The sequence below is a fragment of the Panthera tigris genome, chromosome C1 (genome assembly GCF_018350195.1).
Source record: "Panthera tigris isolate Pti1 chromosome C1, P.tigris_Pti1_mat1.1, whole genome shotgun sequence".
Lineage (NCBI taxonomy): Eukaryota > Metazoa > Chordata > Mammalia > Carnivora > Felidae > Panthera > Panthera tigris.
Genome location: NC_056667.1, coordinates 14,551,274 through 14,565,180, shown reverse-complemented (window position 1 = coordinate 14,565,180; position 13,907 = coordinate 14,551,274). Strand labels below are relative to the sequence as shown.

Here is a 13,907-nt window from a genome sequence, read left to right as displayed (position 1 = left end):
AGACAGAGTGTGAGCAGGGAGGAGCAGAGAGAGAGGGAGACACAGAATCCGAAGCAGGCTCCAGGCCCTGAGCTGTCAGCACAGAGCCCGATGTGGGGCTCGAAACCACGAATTGTGAGATCATGACCTGAGCCGAAGTCGGACTCTCAACCAACTAAGCCACCCAGGAGCCCCTCCATTTTATATTTTTTATCTGAATTGGGTTTCTGGCAGATGGGACGTTAAGGTTGTTTATTCAATGAGAGCTGAAGCTTTTTACCAATGTTTGTGGAGGAGACTTTTAAGCTTTTCAGTTGCCCTGATGTGTACTTCTCAGGAGGCCATGGAATACATTTTAGGGGAGACATTGAGGGGACATCAGCAGCCACCTGGATGTCTCCAAAGCCCATAAGTGGATAAAATATCCCAACTATTTCCAAAGAGCATTTTCCTTCTTAGTTTCAAGTAGTTGCTTGAGAGTCCCTTGAGAACCCACGATGGGGGAAGGGAGCTGAATATTCAAATGCCCAAAGGAGTGGAATAGGCAGGGGAAAATTCTGGCAAAAGGAGACAGAGGGAGGGAGGAGGCAGAGGTTTGAAGGGGTCCCATCAGCAGATTCAAGGGACCTACCTGAAGGGAAAATCAAAGGCTGTAGGAGGGGAGATGGGAGAAGCGAGGTCTTAGAGGGAGCAGTGAAGTCACAAATTCGGCAGAGGTTTGGAATGAGGGGCTTCAAGCGACTGAGAAGTTTCCTTGGAAGAAGCAGGATCAAATAGAATAGAGAGGCTTCCCAAAGAGCCAGGAAAGATATTCCAGTCTCGGGAGTCAGGGAGGGAATCCCCACTCAAAAGAAAGCCAGGAAGAAAGACTTTGAGCCCGGTAGGTATCTGTCAAACAAAGTACTGTCATCCAGCTTCACAGAGCAAACTCGGAACCTTAAGAACCAAAGCCTTGTCTTTGCTGTACTTCAGTGGACATTTACCTGGAGTGCTGACTCAGCAGTTGGGCTCACAAGAGATCCCCGGTCAATCACTCAGGACTGAAGACAAAGGCTCCCAGACGTCCACCTGGGGTCCCGGGGTGAAACGACCAGGGTCCAATGATGAATCTGATCTCGTGCAAGTCATAGCACCGTGGCTATTAGAAAACAAGACCCAGGCAGCAGTTTAAGTGGTAAAAACAGGTTTTATTCAAGAATGATCACAGCAGGGGCCAGGATAGAACTGGGCTCAATTCTGAATACAGTTATAAATCCTCACTTTTCTTAGGTGGGGGTTTATAGCCAAGGAGCGGGGAGGGGGGCTGGTGGATGGAAGATTGCTAAGAGGGTTGGATGATTCTTGTTAAACTGACCCTAACAAGATTCTTGCTAAAGGCAGGCCCGGGTGATCAGGAACCACCTGGGAAATGGTGGAGGGTGACGAACTTGACCAGATATTGAGGGCAGGAGGGGATTCTTGCTAAAACTGGGCAGTGCTCAGATGGATGCGGAAACCCTAAGGTGTAAGCCTGGTTGGGAAAGGTCTCAGAGGATCCTAACTAAAGTTTGGTCAAAGACAGAGTCTTTGTCAATGGCAGCTCCAGACCAGTGGAAGCCAAGTACAATCCTTCCTCAAGGCTTAGCCTAAAAGATCTCATTAACTTGGAAGGAGTCCTGAAGAAGCAAAGAGCCACCCAGATTACAGAAGCAAGGGCCCCCTCCTCAAAACATGTGACCCGCCCCTCTTCTCCACCTCCAAGGACCTTGAACAGGCCATCCCAGCCCCACACCTTATCCCCTTGGGGGCCCCTTCGGGACTACCAAGGACACACTTGGGGCTTCATCCTCCGTGCTCCCTATGACACTGCTTGGCACCATATGTCAAGGTTATCACGTGTCTGCCTCCCCCTACCAGCCTAAGGGATTCCTGCAGGTAGAGTCTGTGTCTGATTAAAGGTATCCCCACCAAACCCCCTGCACCATGCCTGGTCCATAGAAGACCATCAGTATAGGTCCATTGAATGAATGAACCAATGGATGATCTTGTCCCAGAGTTTTCAAGCTTTTTAAAAAAATTACTGAAGAATGTCTTTTCTTCTTACAGTAGCTCAGGTGAAAGCTCAGTAAATAATACAGGAAAAGCAGAGCTGCTTAATTGAAGATTGAGGTGGGGAGGGGGAGCAGAGTCCCAGGGATCATCCCAGATGTGTCCAGGAAAGCACATGGCTTTGGGGAGCACCTGAAACAGCTATTCTGGTCCCTCTACACATGGGGAAACTGATGCCCACAACAGAGAAGGGACATAAGTCAGAGAACGTGGTAAGACCAGGACATGGTGCCTGCTGGACTCTCGGTCACTGGTCCCACTGTCTCTAGCTGCACCCGCATCATCGTTAAGAAGGTGCAAGGAGATGGGGTGCCTGGGTGGCTCAGTCGGTTGAGCGTCTGACTTCGGCTCAGGTCATGATCTCATGGTTCGTGAGTTTGAGCCCCATGTCGGGCTCTGGGCTGACAGCTCAGAGCCTGGAGCCTGTTTCGGATTCTGTGTCTCCCTTTCTCTCTTCCCCTCCCCTGCTCATGCTCTGTCTCTCTCTGCCTCAAAAATAAATAAAAACATTTAAAAAAATTTTTAAAAAAAAGAAGGTGCAAGGAGGAATAGTTACAAGTCAGATGCTGAGGATTCAGACACAGCCCCATCACTTACAACCTGTGTCACTCTAGGCAAGTTCCTGTTCCTCTCCGGGCCTCGGATGTTCAACAGAAAAGGATGGGGTGGAGGTTGATGCCTGACAAGCACCCACCCAGCCTAACAGTTATCATTGTCCATCTGCTGACCCACACCACTTTCCTGATGCTTGTCTCTCTGCTGGAGCAGGGCCACTTTGCCCAGGTGGGGGGCAGGAAGGGATTCTGCTTCCCCCTGAGCTGGAGACCCTGGAGGGAGTCTCTGTGCCCTCCCCTGACGCCCGGCCAAGGAGGACCAACAAGAGGGAGCTGAGGCAGGAGGCCTTTATGAGATTGACGATGGGGCGCCAAGTCCTGTGGAGGACCTCTGGGGTCGCAGCATCTTGGACAGGTTGGGGCAAGGTGAGGGGGGCAGGGGGAGGCGAGACTCCTCGGCCGCAGAATCTCATCCCAACACACTGGCCCAGACTCTCTGGAATGGAGGTGTGTGCAAGGTAGAGGGGCGCAGGCAGAAACCTGGGCTCCCACAGGTGAGGGGCCGGGGCCTCTGCAGACCCCATCTTCTAGTGGACTGTGGCTGCCCCATCCTGGCTCCACCCTGGCTTAGGGGGGCTTCAGCTCAGAGATAAGGGACCAGCCCAAGATGGCCAGGAGAGGTTAGTTAGTTAGCCAGGGTAGAAGAAGATGTCAGCAGGTGCCTGGGTGGCTCAGTCGGTTAAACGGCCAACTTTGGCTCAGGTCATGATCTCATGACTCGTAAGTTCGAGCCCCTCGTCGGACTCTGGGCTGACAGCTCGGAGCCTGGAACCTCCTTCGGATTCTGTGTCTCCCTCTCTCTCTGCCCCTCCCCTGCTCACACTCTGTCTCTCTGTCTCTGTCTCTGTCTCTCTCTCAAAAATAAATAAAGCATTAAAAAAAAAGAAAGATATGAGTGATGAGACACACTGGGGACCACAACCACCACACCAGGGCCAGAAGGAGGTGAACGGTTGGAAGGGCCTTCTCTCACGCACAGTGACAGCTGACTCCAACCACCAAATTCATCCTCAGTCCCCAGGGCTAGCATTCTAGAAGCTGCAGCAGGTGAGGCTTCTTCCCAGTCCTGCTATTCTGGGGGGAGATGTTCTCTCCCCACCCCCACTCCTCTGCTGCCTCCGCCTTTCATGACTGGCCCTAGTGACAGTGGATCTACAGGCCCCTCGCAGGGCGGGCCAAGCTTCCTGATGGCTGAGGGTGTCTGGGCGGGTCTCAGCGCTGTGTCAGTGTGTCCTCGGGGTGAGGCAGGGCACGCTGGCTACTTGGAGGCCGCTGACCTTGAGGTCGAGAGGCGAGGCAAGGCAGGAAAGGGGCAGGTGCACCTGGAGAGAGAGCAGTGCTGGCACAGAGTCAGGAAGCTGGCCCCGCGGGGGCTGACTCTCTTCCATCTCTGCCCGCAACCCTCAACAGGAACCTGGGCCCGAGGGGGTCCCTGCACCCCAAGGCTCCTTCACCCCACTTCTCCTGCCGAGACCCCTCTGGTCTGGGCGTCTCGCCTTGTCCCGCTTCTCTCCCACCATCTCCCCTCCCTTCTGTCTTCATGCAGTTCCCTCCCCACTGCCTTCTGGAAGCTTCTCCAAGCCTCCTGCCTGGACCTGGACCCTCCTGCCTTTGTTTCCCCTTCAGGGAGGTGGGTCCCAGCCCTCGGCCTCCTCCCCACTGACAGGGCTTCTGAGACCAGAGTGCAGCCTTGTGTCTCCTTGGCAGGCAGAGAGGGGTCTGGGGTCCTCCCACCCACCGGCCCGGCTGGTGCAGGAGGAGAGGCACGGGGGTGGGGTCCGGTGCACCTCAGAGCAGTGCCGTATGGCTGGGCCGGGTTAGCAGGGAGGTAGGGGGAGACGTGAGGGTGCTGGAGACATATTTGTGGCCCTGTCTTGGTCCCCATGCACCTAAGGGAGTGCCACTGGGCATGGGGGTTCTGTCAGCGCCCCGGACCCTGATCTGAGGCCAGACCTTGTGGCTGAGACACTAGCCCTGTGGCCCTCCTGTGATGTCTGGGCCTGGACTCATGGGCCACCCTGCCCTTAAGGGGGCTCTAGAGAGCCACTAGGCCCTCAAAGCAAGGAGCGCCCAGGGTTGTCCCCTAGGGGCAGCCAAGAGGCCCCCAGAACCCAGGCTTCGGGACCAGCACTCTGTCTGGGAACCTGTCTGAGGACACAACAAGCTCTGGGGCTGTACTGGCAGCTCAGGATCTTGGTCTCTAACCTTGACGGTCAAGCCGAGGAAGTCAGGCTGGGGCCCGTGGCAGAGACCACTCAGAGGAGCCACCTCTTTTCCTCAGGCCTTGCCCTCCACACTCAAGAGAGACCCCAACAGGCTACATGTTTCCTGCCAAGTCTGGGATCAGCGGTAGGACATGGCCACGCCCAGTGCTGGGCTGGAGGGGCCTGGGAGCCACAGTCAGGACCCAGGCCTCCCTGAGTCCTCTGGGGCCGGTCCCCTGGAGAGTTCCAGGGAGGAAGCAGCCAGAAAGCCCTGGGCTCTCAGTCTTCCCCCATCTCCACCTGGTCTGCCTGTCTGGTCCCCAGAGCCAGAACCTCCATCCCTCTTGCCCGTCAGCCCCAGGGGGCACTAGGGAGGTGCAGGGGCAGTGGGGGGATGTGCCTGTAGGCCGCCTCCTCCAGGGGCGGCTCGTAGATGCTGCAGTTGGGCGTGGGGCCCTGACAGTAGATGTTGAGGTAGTTGCGATGCTTCTCATTGTACGTCTGGTTCCGGAGGCACAGAACCACGTTCTTGTCACACTCACAGGTCTGCTTGTCACACTCGGTCTCGTTGAGCTCACCTACGCGGGGGAGAGGTTCTGGTGGGTCTCGGAATATGGTCCCCTGGTGGGCAGCACTAATGTGCTGGCAGTTCGCCCCAGGCCTGCAGGCTCAGAAGCTCTCGGCCGGGCCCTGCAGTTGGCATGATCCGTCATCCGGGTGGCTCTGGAGCATGTTTCCATCAGAAGACCCCGGAAGTCCAACCTGTCGTCTTATAGTTGGGGAAACGGAGGCCCCGGGGACGAGTTTACCTAGGTCACACAGCAAACCCAAGGTGGACCCGAGATAGACACTCGGGTGTCGGGGACTCCCCACCCTAGGCCTCCCCCTTCCATCACAGAATCGCGGGACACCCACCCTGGAGGGAGCTCGTGGTGAGGAGCCACTGAGGAAGGACTCCTAAGAGCTTAGCTCAGGGCCTTTCCCATGAGCGAGTGCTGAAGCCGCCCAAAATCGTCTACCCTGATAGCTGTCAACCTTAGGGGCCTCATTAGGAGCCACTGGGTGGCTTGCTGAGACAAAGACGGCTGGGCCCCAGGACCACAGCTTCAGATTCAGTAGGTCTGGGTGGGGCCTGCTAATCTGCATTGCTAGTAAATTCCTAGGGGATGCCGATACTGCAGATTCGGGGAACACCCTCTGAGAACCGCTCACTAGCTCGGTGGTTGGCAGACTTTTCAAACTTTCTATCAGCAGAATACTTTCTCTCAAATGAAACTCTTTGCAGAAGGCCAACATATCAAGTGGCCAAAAGAGAAGCCACTTAAGCTGTGAAATGGGTTAATGGGACCAGCTGGACCACTCAGGAACACCCCCACCCATCACCTGAGTCCAGGAACCCCCAGAACCCAATGTGAAAACCCCCACTTGGGTTCGCTCACTGCCCTTTGAGGATCCTCGAAATGCATTAATGAGGGGACACCTCCTCTCCCAAGCCAGCCCCTCCACCCCACGTTTGAACAGTAGAATATGAGGACCACAGTGCCCTGGGTTCCCAGGGGGCCCCAGATGCACCCAGTTCACCACCAGGACTCTTCCCCAGAGAACAGAAGACTTGGGACTTTTTTTTTCTTTTTTTGCAAAGCTGGGCTTGCTTGCTTTTAGTGAGGGGTAGTGAACAGAACCTGGTGAAGACAAGGAAACAAAGGGAGCCAGGGGCTGCCCGTGGGACTGGGCCAGGGGACACCCGCCACCTAAGAGGAGGCACACGGGGACACCTGGGCCATTAACGTGGATCCGCACCTCTCAGTTGAGGAATGGCCCAGAGCGTCCATGGTAACCCCACCGGGCCTGGTTCCCATAGCTTGAATTCCTAGAAACACTGAGGGTCTTGGGATGAGGACACCTTCTGGTAGGGTCCCAAGGACAGAACTAGAAGGGAACATGTCTGCTCTGATCCAAACCCTTCCATATATCCACAGGGAGACTGAGGCCAGGTAGGGAAGCACCCTATATAGGGTTACACCGCAGGAGATGCTGGCAGAATCCAGGTTTAAACCCAGACCCATGTGTCACCAAGTCTTCCCATCATCTGATGATCTGGTTAAAAACAGATTCCTGGGCCTTCACCCAGGCCCACTGAATCGGAACCACTCCCTAAGCTCTCCGAAGCTTAAGAATCAAGAACTAAGGCAGCAGCCTGCTGATTCGGGCTTGGGGGGATCAGAGCACATCAGAGAGACGTGCTAGGGCCACGGCTAGGGTTCTCAGAGTTAACAAACAAACAAACAAAAACAAGAGGCCTGGCTAATTTGAGTTTCAAACAGTAAATATTCTAGTATAAGTATGTCCCAGTACTACATGGGATATACTTATGCTAATTCTTATTTTCATGCCAATAGTCATTGTTTTTATGCTAGCATTTAATTTTTAGTATGAGTATGTCTCGTGCAATATTTAGGATATACTTATGTGAAAACATGTTTCGTTTACCTGAAATGCAAACGTAAGTGGGCATCCTGTATTTTACCTGGCAACCCCGTGCACGGGCCCCCCGAGCAGCCTGGGGGCACTGGCAGTCTAAGCCCTTCTCCTGGGTGGGGGAGGGAGGAACGGCAGGGGAGGGACTCACTGCAGATGATGGAAGTATTGTTCTCGATGGTGTATTCATAGTGGTCCACATAGGGGTGGCAGCCCAGGTCGAAGAGCTTCTGGTAGCAGCAGTCATGGGCGTGGCAGCACCTAGGGGCAGGTAGAGGACAGCAGGCCCACATAGCCAAGCTTGGCCCATCTCCCACCGGCAGAGACCCCAGTCGTCTGTTTCGGTTCCTCGTGGATCAGACCTTCAGACTGAGGCCCAGAGAGGGGCAGTTACTCGTCTGAGGTCACATAGCCAGGCAGAGCCCAGCTTTCCCCCTTGGAGCCCTGGCCGCAAGAGGCAGGAGGCGGGAGGCGGGAGGCGTCAGGCTGTCCGATGATGTGGTCAGGATGGGAAGGAGGGTTAGGACTAAGTTGGTGTCAAAGGAGCCTGAGTCTATGAGGAGGCCATGCCCGGCTGGGCACGATGGCCAGGGAGAGACAAAAGTCTGGAGGGTTGAGTGGGCATTGGTGGTGGGAGACAGGAAGCAAGTGTAGTGTGGCCATCCCCATCCCCTCTGGTGGAGGAAGGCAATTAGTTAACATGCATTTATTAAGCCCCCCGGGTTACCAGACTTAACGCTGGCTGCTTTGGGGGAGATAGGAGCAGAAAGTTAAGCCATGGCTTCAGTCTTCAGTCTGATGGAAGAAACGCAGCCCTCCATCAGGGCCTCTAGGGTGATGGGAGTGAGAGGGGTCACAGCCCTTGCTTGTGTTGAGCATGAGCTGTGCGTCTGTTGCTCTCACGTGTGTGGGGGCAGGTCAAAGTTTCCTTCCTGGCGAGACTGGGAGTTCAAACACCTCCAAGCCCAAGACTTGGAGATGCACAGTAGAAACCACCCAAGACAGTAGAGGAGGATATGGGTCAAGGTCAGGCTCTTGGTCACAAACTCATTGAACCAGCCTCATCCTTTGGGGAAAGGACCCTCTCCCATGTCTCAGAAATGGAGACCAGTCTGACCCTCACTGCCCCCCTCCCAGGCCTGACAGTGGCCCAGGCACTCCGGAACCTACCAGTCCACCTCATCCATGGGCAGCCCGTGCCCTCCTAGTCCACAGTAGCAGCCGTAGCCCACGAAGGACAAGATGGCACTCCTCCCCGTGATGGTTTCCACCATGGACTTCAGGTTAAGCAGGCTGCTGCGGGCCGTGGGCAGGACTGCAAGAGAACCAAGGGGGTGCTGTGAGCTCCCTACCTGGTGGGGGGCCCCCTCCTGTCTGACTGTCCCCCCCACACCCCAAGGCCAGGGAAAGGAAGAGAGAGGGTGGGCAGAGAGGGAGGAAGGAAGCAATGTATAAAAAGCCATGATGTCTGACGGCCCTTAGAAGGAAATAGCTATTAGTATTTACTGAGGGCTTCTCTGTGCCAGGTGCTGTCCTGAGCCCCTTCCAGGCATTAACTCATGGAGTGCTGTTGTTGCCCCCACTTTACAGATGAGAAGACTGAATCCCAGAGCTTACCCAAGTAACTTCCCCAAGAACATCATCAAAAAAGTGGTAGGGGTGGAATTTGCACCCAGGCAGTGAGGTCCCAAGTGACCGGTCCACCATAAGGGGCTTCACAAATGCCACGTGCTCTTGTGAACACAGGGGTTTGATTCTGGGTCCTGGGCTTGGTCTGGCTCCTCTGCCCCCAGTAGGAACTCAGTGTCCCCAGCACGGTCCTGGGGCTCGGGCATCTCACGATGAATCCAGAGACAATGCGGTGGTCTGGTCATTCGGCGAAGACAGACAGACACACACACACACACACACACACACACCCTTTCCCTTTGGCCATGTCTCACCGGAAGCAATAGGTCAATGACCCCCTTCCCACACCAGCAAAATCAGCAGCCTCTGCGCACCTGCCAGGTGGGTCTGCCCCAGCGACATACCCTCCTCTCCCCTCCTCCCTGCCTCTTCACCCCGGCCTGTGCTGACTCTACATCTGCTCCTGGCTCCCGGCTGAGTCACTCCGGAGCCTGGGGCTCCAGTCCGTACTGGGTGAGGCCAACCCGCACACGGGAGAGCCGCTCTAGCCCCACTTAATGGGCCTTGGGAATCCCGCTCCACCTGAGCCTTCCCGTTTATTGGCTTTGTGACTTTCATCATTACAGAAAATAAGGAGCAAATGAGAGAGGCAACAGGGAAGGAGGTGGGACAAATGACAGGCGACTCTAAGAGGATGATGGAGAGAGAGGCACATGTCTCAGGTGGGGTCTGAGGCAGGGAGAGGGAGGACCCTGTGTCCAGTGGACCCAAGCCCATCCCTGAGCTGCACAAGGGACGTGAGGGCCGTCGGTGGGAGTAGGACAAAGGGGACCTTAGGTGTGTCCCCCGACCCTTCCCCCCCCTCTGTGCTGGGTCCTGCGGCCAGAGGGAAATGTCAAGCAGCTTGGGAGTCAGATCTGGAATCAGACCTTGGGAGTCAAACGCAGACAGCCCTGGGTCCGCAAACAGGTCTCTCCACGAGGCCTGCGATGACCACGCGGGCAGGTTGCATAAGCTCCTTGACCTCAACTGTCAAACCGGGGACGGGGACGGGGACGGGGACGGGGACGACGCTGCTCTCCTGCTGGGCACTGCGAGCAGAGGCTGTGAGGAGGGAGCACCCTCTGTGAGCTCTGGACTCCCGCAGCCCAGCTCTGCAGGTGTTTCCCCCGGGGGACAGCTTCCCCCACCAGGGCCCTCTGACCAGCAGCTGCACGCAGGGTGGGATGTTACCACGCGAGCCCTCCACACTCACACACGGGGACACACACTCGCCCACAGAGGCCTCGCACGCCCGCACACCACACACCCGCCAGTGGAACCACACTCACGCGTGCAGCGCCCACGGGGAACCCAGGGAGCCGAGGCCACGTCCACACTCGCACTCCAAGCAGAAGAAAGCGAGTCCGGCAGACGCCTTAGCGGCCAGCAGTTCGGGCGGAACTCAGAAGCTTGCTGTCTCAACACTCGCTTCAGCGGTCAGGTCAGCCAACCGTTGTCACCTCTGGCCACGTTTAACCCTTATTTTGTGCCCAGCGGTTCTTTCTTTGCCCCAGAGCAGGCTGCACTCCGGTGATATGCAACGGGCCGGATGAAGAGTCAGTGACACCTCTAGCCCAGCTTCCACCTCCCGGAGGCACCTGCCGCCAGAACACCTGGATGTGTGATGGGGTCACATCTGTGTCAGGAGCCTCAGCTGTCCCCGACCGGTGTTCCCCGGGAGCACCAGCCCTGGGAAAGGAGCCCCCAGACCTTCCTTGCCAACTTCTTGCACACTCACACAGACGGCCCTGGTACACACACACACACACACACACACGCACGTGCACCTGCAGTTAGTACACACTTACACATTTTTTGACGTGTGGAGGACACACAGACATCACTGTGCTGAGACACAACCCCCCCCACACACAGATACATGTGTATATCCACACCCAAACCCATTAGCTCTTGTCTTAGGTACACATGTACACAAATACTCTTATTTACACAAACACCCAGGTTTTCCCGGGGGCGGCCAGACGCCCAGCAAACACTACCATTTTACGATGCTTGCTCAGCCCGGGGCCCTGCCGCCTGGGAGGCTCGTAAATGCCCACGGCCCTTGGTGTGTTTATAGTCGGCAAACAGCCCCAGGTCAGTGAGGGCCTGACAGGGGCCCGAGCTGGGAAGCAGGGGCCCAGAGAGAGCCAGTCAGTGGATGGAGAACCTAGGTGCCCAAGGTCACAGGAGCAAGTGGGGGAGGGGGGAGAGAGAGGAGTCTCCCCAGAGCCTTTACTCACCGCTGCCAGCCAGGACGACCATGGTGAAGAATTTCTTCATACCCAAGCTGGACCTGAGAGAGGAGAACATCCAAGCCCTGAGCCCGTCCCTTCCAGGCTCCCACAGCTCCCTTCTGAGGCCCCGACAATGTCATCCCCCCGGGCCCCCGCTCCTGCTGCCGCAGGTCTGGGATGAGCTCCTCCCGCCTGCCCCCCACCCCCTGAACGGACCGTCCCCTGGATGGCAGAGCCAGGAGGCACCGGGAGCCTCCTTCCCCCTTTTACCCCGAGCAGGCTTCTGAGACAGGAAGCTCACCGCCTCATGGGGTCGGGCCACTGTCACAGATCAGAACGAACCCCCCTTCCATAGGCACTCCAGGAAGTCACATGACCCAACCCGGTGGCTGGGTCTTGCACTTGGAGCCAAGAGACCTGGGTCCCCAGGTTCTAGTCCCGGCTCTTCTGCCAAAATGCCGTGTGACCTCAGGTAGATCCCATAGCCTCTCTGGGCCTCAAGTACCTCATGAGGATTGACTGGGTGATCTCTAAAGTCTTCTGGTGCTGAAAATGTACTGACATATCTCAGCCTTCACTCAGAGACTTAGAGCTCTTTTTTTCTGGAGACACGGATTCTAGGAGCCAGTTCCCCCAGCCCATCCCTGCTCCTCTCTGTGGAGGATTCTATCCCAGGGTAGCAGGCACATACCTCGAGGTTCTCCAAGGAAAAGAGGCCCTGAGACTTGGGCCCCTCCACCTGGAGGGGTGCCTAACCAGCACCTTCTTCCTCAACACTTTGGGGTTGGCCTGTGCCCCATCCGCCATGTTCTGTGTTCTGGGGGTCCAGCAACATAGGGCTCGTAAGGTCCGTGATCGCTCTGAAGGCTCCGGGGAGCAGGCCCCAGTGTCACACTGCCACACGCACTCGGGCAGGGTAGCGCCAGGGCAATGCCCCTGGGCGGGAGGCAGGTGACACACGCCCTAGAAAAAGGAGGCTCCACCCCCTCCCTCCCACAGCTACCGCCCTGCCCACAGCCGCCCCGTCCAGGCCCCGCCCTCGGGCGCATCTGCAGGTGGGGGTTTCCACACCTGACCAAGAGCTGGCCCTTCCCTGTACATCTGAAAGGAAGTTCGCCCAAAGGTCTCTCTCTGTTCCCACCCAAAAGGATGTGAAACAAAACATTATTCAGTCACGTTTGTAACTGAACAACGCTGTGGGCTTGACTCAAGGGGGCATCGGAGAGGCGTGGGACCTCTACAGTGGAGTTTCGCAGTGGGGGACAGAGGCTGTGCTCAACGCCAGACACAACAAAGGAAAGGGGAGTTTGTAGCCAAGGAGCAGGACGGGGGTCCACAGATGGAAAATTACTATGTGGGGGCTGTGGTAAGAGGATTCTGGCTAAAGCCACCTAGCAGGACTCTGGCAGAAGGCAGGCCAGACATCACGGGGGAGGGGGGTGGCAGGGGCAGAGGAACCCCATCAGACATCAGGGGCGATCACACATGGAGGGTGACGGTTCCTGGCTGAGCTGGCTCAGCAAGGTTCTTGCAGAGAACAGGACAGCGAAGAGATAGACGAGGAGTCCGAAAGCCCACGCCTCTTGAAAAAGAGCTCAAGTGAAGCCCGAGCAGGGTTTGGTCAAAGAGAAAGTCTTTGTCGGGAGCTCTCTGTGTGGATATGCCCAGGGCCTCCCAGAGCTGGAAGGACCATTGTCCAGAGTCTGCAGAGAACTCTCTACCCACATCTGCAAGCACGTCAGTGTCCACACCTGGCTAAGACTGGAGGAGGCGCCCAGCTCACATCTGAAAGGGCGAGCTCATCTGACCCGGGAGCAGGACCTCTCTGCCACAGCGCCACTGTGGCGTGCAGCCCGGCACCTCTCTGTGGCGGGGGTCGGGGTCCCCTCCCCACACTCCTCTCCCCTAACCTTGCCAAGGTGGAACAACCAGAAATGTCTCCAGACATTTCTAGACGTAACCTTGGGGCGCGTAGCCGTCTCTGGTTGAAAGTCTGGTGGCCTGCGAGTCGCTGCCATGTTCCTCTTGTGGGGGTGGCATTGGAGGGGGGTGGAGATGGACAGGAGAGAAGCGGATAGGGGCTGAGGCCCCTGAGCCCCTGGAGGTTTGGGCAGTTGTACCAATAGGGGGTCCCACCCCAGCACCCCTGCTTCTTGGCTCTGAGATCCCGGCTGGAGAGAGCCCTCGCCTGGCCTCAGAGTTCTCAGCTGTAGAATGGATACAACCAGGCTTCACGGAGCAAGGATCTTGCTAACAGATGACCCTGTTGAGTCATCTGGGCCCGTGGCAAGTGCCCAGTTAAAGATCTGACTGCTGCAGAGCAGAAGCCTGTTCTCTAGCCCTGAGGAGAAACAGGGAAGGGGAGAGAAGAGCACTCTTGGACATTAACCCCAAACAACACCCCACCTTCACATCTGCCCGGTGTCCCCAGACTTGCTGACAAGGGACAGAAGTAATCCCCTGAGGTTTCTCTTCCTACCCTGGACCCATCCAACTTCCTCTTCCCGCTCTACCAAACCAAGTGCCCGTCATTCCGCCTTCTCCCAGCCTCCACCTTTCCTGTCCCAACTTCCTCTCTATGGAACCAGGGCCTCCTCTTTCCCAAGAAGTTACCCTACAACCACCCCACCCCATCC

At 56.7% G+C, this 13,907-nt stretch overlaps 1 protein-coding gene across 1 annotated transcript; it reads right to left on the bottom strand.

Annotated features, from left to right (window-relative positions):
* Positions 1 to 5,076: 5,076 nt before the first annotated feature.
* PLA2G2F (phospholipase A2 group IIF) lies at positions 5,077 to 12,078 on the bottom strand. Its single transcript, XM_007083828.3, has 5 exons — positions 11,963 to 12,078; positions 11,278 to 11,330; positions 8,534 to 8,678; positions 7,515 to 7,624; positions 5,077 to 5,463 (listed from the first exon to the last, which is right to left on the bottom strand). The coding sequence occupies exons 1-5, from the start codon at positions 12,076 to 12,078 to the stop codon at positions 5,237 to 5,239; spliced, it is 651 nt and encodes a 216-aa protein (XP_007083890.2). The 3' UTR covers positions 5,077 to 5,236.
* Positions 12,079 to 13,907: the final 1,829 nt, after the last annotated feature.